General features: G+C 38.9%; 1 protein-coding gene across 1 annotated transcript in view; it reads left to right on the forward strand.

The window, feature by feature from the left end:
- The window catches only part of NGLY1 (N-glycanase 1), a 50,059-nt gene extending 45,749 nt beyond the window's left edge, over window positions 1-4,310 (forward strand). The window contains exons 11-12 of the mRNA XM_036761209.1: window positions 2,955-3,132; window positions 3,530-4,310. Of these exons, the coding sequence (XP_036617104.1) occupies window positions 2,955-3,132; window positions 3,530-3,705 (354 nt within the window). The 3' untranslated portion in view covers window positions 3,706-4,310. The remainder of the gene's footprint in view (window positions 1-2,954; window positions 3,133-3,529) is intronic.
- Window positions 4,311-10,399: the final 6,089 nt, after the last annotated feature.

Consider the following 10,399-nt stretch of genomic DNA (forward strand, 5'->3'; position numbering starts at 1 on the left):
CAGTAAGTACTTAATAAATGCTTGTTGACCCTTCCAACTAAATGATGTCAGTACATGTGATCTGTCAACCCCTAGATGTAAAAACCATCACAACCCATTTCATCCAGCTCATGTCTGAGTTCCTCCTGTGCAGGATATCATGAGGTGCTATGGGAGGGACAGAGAAGATTAAAACATTGCCCTACTCCAAAGGAGCTTCTTACACAGGAAACTGCTGATGTCTGGGCAGGGCTCATTGGCTTCCTTCGGTGTCACTGACTTAATAAATGGTGAAGTTGCTGAAAATTGAAACCACTTGGTTTTCTGTTAAGCAGAATCCATCAGCTGGAAAGAGTACCATAGAAATTCTTCTCTAGCTCTTTACCAGCTCAGTTATCAAATGTATGGATGAAAAAAAACATTTATTAAGCCCTTCCTTTGCTTATCAAATGGAGTCATCCATGGAGTTCTGTAGAAGCTCACCATCAACCTGCATGAGATGTTAAATGTCCAGATGGTATCCCCCAGACTTAGTTCAGAAAGAATGCCCTTCTAACCAGCAATCTACTTTGAAATGGCCTCAGTATCCGTAGAGAATGCACTTCTTCCTCACCTGGGCATTGCAGTGTTAGTCCCCTGCCAAGAAGGCATTTCCTGTCTTCTCCTCCCATTTACACACTTACTTTATGCTTACTTTATTCATACTTGTATTTACGTGTGTACATTTTGTTTCTAAACTGATACAAGATGAGGTCCTTGGGAGGAGAGAATTTCATTTCTGTTTTTATTTCCCCCAGCATCTAATACAGCGCCTGGCTTAATAAATGCTTGCTGATTGTTTGGCTGTAAGTTAGAGTACTAGTTTAAATGGAGTGAATACCGACGGGCTAGGTAGAAAACTTCCTTTAAGAACTTACTGAAAAAAACAGTAACAATTTCAAAATGTAATTTAGCGTAACTCAGCAGCAGCTGACAGACCCATCTAGCCTGTGACAGTCAGAAAAGTATGTCATCCTCCTCCTCACTTGGTGCCCCCAACCCAACCACAGGTGTGTGAAGAGGCTGAGCTGTGTGCAAAGTAGAGGCATGCACAGCAAGAAGTGATTATAGTGATAAACTAAGGAGCAGTTGTTGCATCAACGCAATCTGAAAAATGTCTCTGGCTTCTTACGGTGGTATGCAAATTAGCCTGCACCAAGTAAAATAATTAAATTAATTGATCGAAAAGATCAGCCTGACAAGTTTTTACATCTCACTATACAGTCCATCTTCCTTTTGCCGTAAGCGTTTGTTTCACTTGGTTTTGCCTTGTTTACAAGATTTTGACACGTTCTTTAATTAGTCATCATGAAACCACACTTGGCGCTTTCAGTAGTAAGTGTGACTTTATGAATAGCCCATATTTTCCAAACCTAGCCTTGATCATTGCTGATAGATATTCAGTGGGCTTTGAATCAGGTGAGCGCTCAGACCATGGACACATGTCGACCTCCATCTCTTGGATACAGTTCTTAACCTTTCATGATTTGATGTGGTACAGGGCTGTGTTGCAGCATTACATTTCCAAATAGGAATTTCCATAATTCTGGAATTTTACTTCTAAATTATATCACTGTATTTGTCAGAGTTCATCATTCCTCCAGTGGGGACAAGACTTCCATGCCAGCTGGAAGTAAAACAAAGCCTCAAAAAAGTCCGATGGTCTCCCAGGCTCACTGATATTTCTGACCAGAGTTTGAGTATAGCAAAAAGTGAGTTGCATCAGTCAAAGAGCTACCTTTTTTCAGTCTTTCATACTCCAGTCTACAGATTGTCTTCCACATGAAAAATAGTCTTTCTTTATAGCAATGGTTATCGGCCATATTTTTATTTTTAACTAGTCTTTCTATTCTTCCAAATTCAAGAAGCAACAACCCCTCGTTCAGTAATAACCCCTCCAGCTGCCAGGGGCCTCTGAAGGTCTTTGATTGTTCTTTGAAGATTAATTAGACTGTTTTTTCAGTTCGTCAGTGCTTGTTGTGTTTGGTTTTGGTTTTGACCATGTTTTCTCCGGTGCTTTGATGTGGTTGATGATGTTTTCATCGTGTTTTGGTATCTTGAATTGCTCGACTTCTCTAAACCACCTGTTCCTGCAGTATCTCTAATAGTTATTGATGCCTCAACTTTAAGAGCTATAGCTTTTGCATATTTCCTTAGTTGATATGCAGTCTTAAAAACCACAGAGTTTAAAACACGACAAAACAGCCACGAAATGCGTGCATGCCAGGAGATCCAGCAGTCAACTAATAGAGCCCTATGCCCAGCACATAGTAGGTGCTTAATAAATGTTTATTAATTACAAACATGGCAGGGGGTGGGGAGGAAGACACAACCCTCCCACATGCTATAATCTATACAAATCACCCTTCTTGCTATTCACATAATACTTCTTCCTTCTCTCTGCCTTTTTTCGTTGGGAACCCCCTCTTACTCAGAATGTACCCTCTCCTCACTCCTGCTTCATAAAAGCCTTCTCCGTTCTATGTGAATCCTTTCCTGTGCCCTCCTTAACCACCTGGTGTTTACTTTGTATTTATTCTGTATATATTTACTTATATTTATATATGTATTTGTTCAGTAATTAAAAATCCTACAGGGCCTGAGTTCAGACCAGAGGAATTCAGATCAGCTTCTATCTATATTTCTATCTCTCTTAATAAGGAAGAACAAGAGAAATTACCACGGAATGTAAATTCCTTGAGAATTAGGATTGTCTCATTGTATGTATTTTGTAACTCCAGTGTATGGAAAATAGTAAGCACCTAATAAATGCGTGCTGAATGATTAAACTAATAAACTTTTAAGCATGAAAAAACCAGGCTTCCCCAAACCATTTAGCTGTCTGATGATCACATTATAACATTAGTCTCCATAGTTTTGTTCACTTCTTTCTCTGATTCCTCATCTCACCTCACTTTGTGTTCCTACCTTTCCAGGTTTACTTAGCTCGAAAAGAAGGCTCATCTTCTGCCTACATTTCTTGGAAGTTTGAGTGTGGGTCACTTGGGCTTAAAGTCGATACCATTTCCGTTAGAACAAGCAGTCAAACATTTACAAGTGGAAGGGTACAATGGAAGCTCCGTTCTGATTCAGCCCAAGTAGAACTGCCAGGAGGTAAGCATTGGACTTAGAGGCTTAATCCTGGAAGGTGTTTGCCATTTTTAATGCGAGTGTAATCTTACTTTAGCTAGATGCTAAACATTATCAGGCCCAGTGTAATTTTTTTTAAAAATTCTATAGTAGTCACACACCAAAGGATGATATTTTGTTGTTTCCAAATTCAAGTACAAGCAGAAAAGTCCTTTAAGGTAACTGTGGTGTCGTATGGAATTGACTTTTTTGGCCATCTTAAAATAATTCATATTTGTTTGGGTAGGTTTTGTTTTTTGGTGGGTGGGAGGTTGTGGTTACTAAAATATCCACTCCGAAACTGCCTCTTCAAGCTGTGGACTTAAATTTAAATTACTTAGGACAGAACTTTAACTATTTTTTATTTCTTTCCACTCAACAGATAAAAGCCTTCATTCCTATCGTGATTTTTCTGATGCCACAGAAGTTATTTTGGAAGCAAAACTAAGTGGAGGGGATGGTGATGTTGCCTGGCAACATACCCAGCTGTTTAGACAAAGCTTAAATGACCGTGGAGAAAATTGTTTGGAGATAATTATAAAATTCAGTGACCTTTAAGAGCTTGAACATTACAGAAATGCTGGCAATCATCAAGGACTTATCATGGTCTAAAGTCTTCTGTTGATTCAATGAACATTGGCAATTTACCACTATTCTCCTTGCTGACAGCATTCTTTTTTTGCTGGCCATCAATCATATCACTCTTGTCAAAATAATAAATCTTTATACCATGGACCATAGTGAAATTCTAGAATTTTTAAAGCTACCTCTCTTTAATATGCTAATTAATGTGTGTTAATGGTCAGAATAAGACCTTACTACATGGGAATCATATTTTACATTAAAATTGCATCTATAGTATCAAGAGCCAAATATGATGCCCCCTTAATGCCCCATTCATAGTTATGGTAAAAAAATGAAATTGTTATTCTTGGTATTTTGGTGTTTTCCAGCCTCTAACACTGCCTTGCATATTGCCGGTGCTTCGTGTTTCTTGAATTGGTTAACCTTGAATTTCTTGGTAGGTAGACAGTGGAATTGAAATTCTTTATGATTTTTAAACTTTTTTTTAATCTTCAAAATTAAAGAGAAGTTATGATGCATGATAAAATTTTATTGTAAATATGTAGGCATTTTAAAATAAAATGAACTATTTTGCATTATGCCTTTTAGTGGTTGTTTTAAGACAAAATTTCATAAGGCATTATGCTTGAAAAGAAATGTAATAACTGGTTTTTTTTGAAAGAATGTCTTTCAGAATTTCTTCTTTAACAAACTCACCTAAGGGGAAAAAAAAGTCACTTTTGACCTAAACTTTTATCCCTCTTTCTCTGGATAAAAATGCTCTTCTGGATAGTGGTATTCTCTATCTATTTCATGTTGTATACAAAGCATTTTAATGTTTTCCATAATGACTTATTTGTTAAATGTCACATATAAAGCATTTTCAAATTTTCTAAAACGATTTATTCCATATCATCTTTTGGAGACAACAGAGAACATTGAAAGGAAAGCTGGACATTGAGTGGACTAGTTTCCTTATCTTTAAAATGGGGATAACATTTAGATTGCCTTGAAAGGTTGTTGTGAAGAACACATTTTATAAACCCTAAAGTATTGTGTAAATATGCATGAACATTATTAGGTATCCTCTTAGAACCAAAGGTGATTTCACCTTTTAAGAACATATTCCATGTGAAGAAAATTAGATTTTCTAAAGATCCTGTTTCTCTTATCCATCTCAATGGAAAATTAACAGGTGTTACTTATTTCAACACTTGAGAATCTGTGATTTTTTTTACTAGTGTGGGTTTTCCCTCTATTGATGTAGGCTCTGTTCTTTCTTCAGAAGTTGCCCTGACATTTTATCAACCGAATCAGTGATCCACCCTCTGGCGATGAGCCCTTGCAAACATATCTGTATTTTGACAGTGACAGACGTACATCTGTTACTGGACCTGTTGTCAAAAGTTGTTCCTCCTCCCCTGCAATTGCTTTTATGAGCCCAGAGCAGCCTCCATGCCACCGCGAGGCCCCTGAGTAAAGCTGACTTCCACAAGGGGTGGAGGAGTTCCCAAAGAGGGTCTTATTGGCTGTCTATAAGCAACCGGTGTCTATTATGAATCAGATATAGTAGTTCTACTTTTGAAATAGTAAGAGTGTCATCCCTGAGCGCCATTGCTTGGACATTTAAACCCTGAACTATGCACAGTGGTGAGGGGAGTGAGGAGGGTGGTAAATTGTTAGAGCTGGGTGGAGAATTAGAATTGTCACCGACCTTTCAAGCGGCTGGTCGTGGTGCAGCTGCACAGGAGAGTTTTTATTGGCAGGAGGAGGAGTCCCTTGAACTGTTATAGAAAACCACATAGCAGCTGAAAGCAGCTTTACGAGAGAGGATATCGAAAATGAAAATGCTAGTGGGGTGTTTTTCTGTACACACACACACACACACACACGCGCACACACACACAATTTCCTCTTCAGGCCACTTCAGCCGCATCATTTTAGCTTAAGGCATTTCCCTTCCCCCAGCCTAGTTGTTTTTGTCTTTGGAGCCAGGCAAGAAAATGACGTTTGCTTTTCATACATTCAAACAAACGTATTTCAGACGGGAGGCTCTGATTTCTTTCATATGGGGAGCAAGCTGGGATAAAGTTCCTTCTATTGCTTTTTGCCCTGAGACATGGAGAGGATGAATAACTTGCCCGGGTCAACTTGGCCACTGAAGGGGTGGGACTAGAACCCAGGTCGTCTTGACCCTGAAGCCAGCTCTTTATCCACGATGCCCTTCATAGGCATATATAGGAAAAGTATACTCACATTGATTTATATATGTATATACATATATATGGATATATATATATATGGATATATACATGGATATATAGATATGTAAAGTGTATATGCTGCATACATGTTCACACATGAAAAGTGTGGCTTTATTGCCTGACTCAAAGCAGAAAAATACTGGGAACGAGAGAAAAGGAATACTTTGTGCTAAAATTGTGTGGCCAAGGTAGCGGAGAGGGGAAATTCTCTGGGTGCAGATTTGCTATTCTGTATAGTTGCCAGCACAAGGAGCCTCGTGAATGTCAAATGATGAGATCTTGATCTACAGAAACATCCAGAAATTGTTCGCAGGAAACTCTAGACAGAATAAATTGCCATTTTTTAAAAATCAAGTAAGAATTGAAAGGCATAGGGTTATAGTGTGTAGGCCAACAGGTGAGGCATAGATAATGACACTCTCTAATCAATGCAGGATTGGGCAAAGCGGCACCAAGCCGACGGACCACCTGTCTGAAAGCCCTTGTCTCTTGCGTAGCTGATGAGGGGCACAAGATTATTTATGGACATCCTATATGGAACCACATTTGTGTTTTACAGCTAGAAATCAAATCCCTGTTAAGGCTTAACATATGTGTATTATTTGGGCAGTTAACAAATCCATGATTCGGGTTATTTACCTTTCTATTCCTAAAGCTAAAAAGGATTTATGCCCTAACTACAAGTCAGATATCATTAATAAAAGCACCATAGGACATTCAGGTGGGTTCGGTTTGGTCTGTATGTGTGTGTGTGTAGATTTGTTGTAATAAGCATGTGGTTATTGCATCCCTGTGAAGGAGACACAGAAAGAAATCTAAATCCAGGAGCAGAAAAAGAGAGGTTTTAAGTGTAAATCTTGAGGCTTCTCCAAGTTCCTTTTTCAGGTGTGTTAGGGCATTTTCTTGTCATCTGTGATTCGGGCATTTCCTTTGTCTGGTTGGTGTGTTTGCCATGGGGAGTGGCAGGGGCATTTACTCCTTGACGGGAGAACAAAGAACCTGCTTCCCTGCCGATTAGTTCTCTTGGGTAGGGACTGTGTTGCTGTGACAGTTTTAAAGACATGTTGCCTTTCCCTTTGACTTGGCAGTCACTTTGGTTGTATTCACCCTTTAGTGGACTGGCACTCATGGTAAAGATTTTTCACCTAGGCAGTCCTTTATATGTGGAGTTGCTTGGGTTTTACAAGTGTTTGTTTAATGCCAAGAAGCCAAGGTCAATGAATGTGCTTTCACAGTCTAATAATCAACACAGCCTGAGGCACAGATGATTTAACAAAATCATGGTGCATGAATTTGCTGATTAGTCTTCCTTCTGGTCATCACCGTCTTTAGCGCTAACGTGCTCACTGACCTAATGCTACACGCTGTGGGGGAAAGAGCCCAAAATTTGAGTTTGAGCACCTGGGTTCAAATCTCTGCTGATATTTACCGTTCTCTAGATCAGAGGCTCTTCCCCTTCTTAGTGTCCTGCCCCCTTAGACAGCCTGGTGAAGCCTAATGACCCTTTCTCAGAATCACATTTTTAAATAATTGAAGAAAACACTAAACTTCAGTTAGAGATTAGTGAAAATAAAGGTGAAAGTTTTTTTGTTTTCGTTTTCTTTTTACCCTTCAAGCTCATGGACAATGTGAAATCCATCCAGCCAGGGCCCATTGGCCCTAGGTTAAGAATCACCGGACAAAATAATCATTAAAGTTCTTTCCAGAGGACAAAATCCTGTAATAGTGCTTTATTTGTAGATATGGAATTGGGGGGGGGCATGCAGTCAGGACCCATGACTTTGGCACAGGAAGCTTCCTTTGTAAAAATTCAATGCTGAGCTGAGTCGTCTGTAACTTAGTTAACTGTGGGCACTGAAAGTGCTCTAAAACAGCTAGTTTGTGTCCAGTTTTCACAACTCAAATGCCAGTTCTCTAAACCCCTTTTTCTTGGTTTTCAAAGTTGTTGCTTGGTACGAAGAGCCCTAGGTGTAGTAACATAGAATTAAGCTAGCAGCTGCAGCTCGAACCCGGATCTTCTGTAAAAGTGCTGAACTTGGAGGCCAAAGGTCTGAGTTTGAGCCACGGTGGCACCACTTACTGAGTGACCTCAGGAAGATAACAACCTCTCTGAACCTTTTTCTTCTGTCAAGTCAAGGTAGTAATACTTAACCTTATTGACTTCACAGGGTGGTCGTACAAATGAAATCGTGTAAAATGCTGTTTAAATGTAAGCAATTATTAAAACTCCTGGAAACTCTCACTCAGGACCTGTTGACTCTCTTGTTCCTCTTGAATCTAACATGTTTGGTTCCCCAGACTGTAACAAATGAGAGGAAGATGCCGCTCACAGCAGTAAAATGCAATACCTCACACCCACCCAGTTGAGGAAGAGGAAAGAAATTAAGGAAAAGCAGACACGCCTTAAAGAAAACAAGGTAATCTGGGCCCATTTGTGGGCCTCAACTCTTGAGGGCCTTACTGCAGAATCCAGTGGTTGATTTCTGTAATGGGGATGATAAACCATGGAAATCAGAGGCCAGAGAGGTCAGACAAGAGACTTAACTCTTTAGCCCCCTGTAACATGAAGGAGCTGGAGGATCTTCAAAGGCCCCTTTCAACTATGAAGTTCTATGCGAATCAAGAACTGATTAACTCATAAGGCAGAGACGATGTGCGGTGCATTTTAGAATTTCATCAAAATGGGGGGATTGATTGGTTTTGCTTAAAAGGAAGTGTCACCTATCCAAAAATTGGTACCTGTAACAATTCACTCCCTGCTGATGCCAGATAAATGAGATGACATATTCTGATGGAGAAAGACAGGACTTTTAAAAACACCATACTAATAAAAAAAATTTTAATGTTGAAAAAATATAGATACATATTTGCCCTTTGAAAAATTACAAAATTTTAGGCCCCTGTTGAGTTTTACACAATCCAGATTGGGAAAAACTATAAGGCCTATATATACTGACTATGTTAAGTTATGAAGAATTTACTGGAAAGGGAAAATAATAATTTTGCCCTAAAAGAGTTTACATTCTAATGAAGTAGTTATAGGTAGTTACAGTTCAGCCTTTTACATCTCCCATTGCTTAAATCTGAAGGATAGAGGGACTAGATCCTGCCTCTGTTTAGTAATTAGATGTATGACTTTGAGTAGGTCATTTAACCTCTGGTCCTTAGGCTTCTCATCTTGTAAACTGAGAACTGAACTGAATGGTCTCTAAATCTTTTCCAGTTTTAACATCCTAATGTTAATGTTAAATAGTTCTATAATAAGATTGCTACAGCTGTTTCATGAAGTTAAAATCTCTCAGCAAATTCATGTTTCAGTCTTCATTTTAGTTAATACCCTTATCGATATGATCACAATTTATTTTCTTAAATTTGTATCTTTTCCCCCAGATCCACTAAATTTCGTCTGTTAATAATGTACTGAGCCACTATAATTTTCTCAGAATTTCCTGGGGATTAGCATTTCTCACAATACCGTGAAAAAATATCACCGTTAACTTGCTGTGAATATGGCCTGGGAGGACAGGTAGTGGCTTACTAATTAGTACTTAACACCTTCCTTAGAACTGAAAAGCACCTTTCAGCCTCCTCACAGAGAATAACTGGATATCTCAGTGATGATTCCTGCCCTGAGCTGATTCCCAAGTCACTCCTAGAGACAGAAATAAAAATCCCACCCTTTAACACATGGGGCAGTAGCTGGGATGAGGAAAGTCTGTAATGGCCATACTAACTAGGACTTGCAATTTCATTTATTAATAATGAGAGTTAGTACACAGCATAATATTCATGGCATAGTGGAGAGAAAGTAGCCTTGGAGTCACGGAGACTTGGGCTCCAGACCTGCCTCTGATACATCCTGGCCCTGGGCAAGCCACTCAATTTTGCGCAGCTCTCGGAAGCTCAGACTACAAATTGAAGAAGAGGTGCTCCCTGCATTGGTAGAGGGAGTTTCCTCATCTGGGAGTGTCCTTGGTTCCTTGGTTCATTATCAATGAAAATACAGGTTCAGTACTTATCCCTGTGTAGTGATCTAGTTAATTTATCAGTTTCTCTCCATATGTGCATTTGCCCCAAACCTTCTTAAAGTACAATCAAATATAAGAAAAGCAATCTCACTCCTTTGAAATTTGTTTTCATAGTATTACAGAAGTGATGAAGGCTTCTGTTCTGTATTCAGTTTATCATTCTGAAATGGCATTATTAGGTTTTTTTTTTCAAATTGCCCAGTATATTTGTTATCAGAAGTATGACAGTTTCAATTTCAAGAAACAAATGCAAAAGTAGGGTTTTTTTTCCCTTCTCAACCTTGAAAGGTGTGTGTGTGTGTGTGTGTGTGTGTGTGTATAATATCTATCTATCTATCTATATATAAAAACATCTATGTGTGTGTGTATATATATCTATAGATATATATAAAACAC

The sequence above is a fragment of the Trichosurus vulpecula genome, chromosome 5 (genome assembly GCF_011100635.1).
Source record: "Trichosurus vulpecula isolate mTriVul1 chromosome 5, mTriVul1.pri, whole genome shotgun sequence".
Lineage (NCBI taxonomy): Eukaryota > Metazoa > Chordata > Mammalia > Diprotodontia > Phalangeridae > Trichosurus > Trichosurus vulpecula.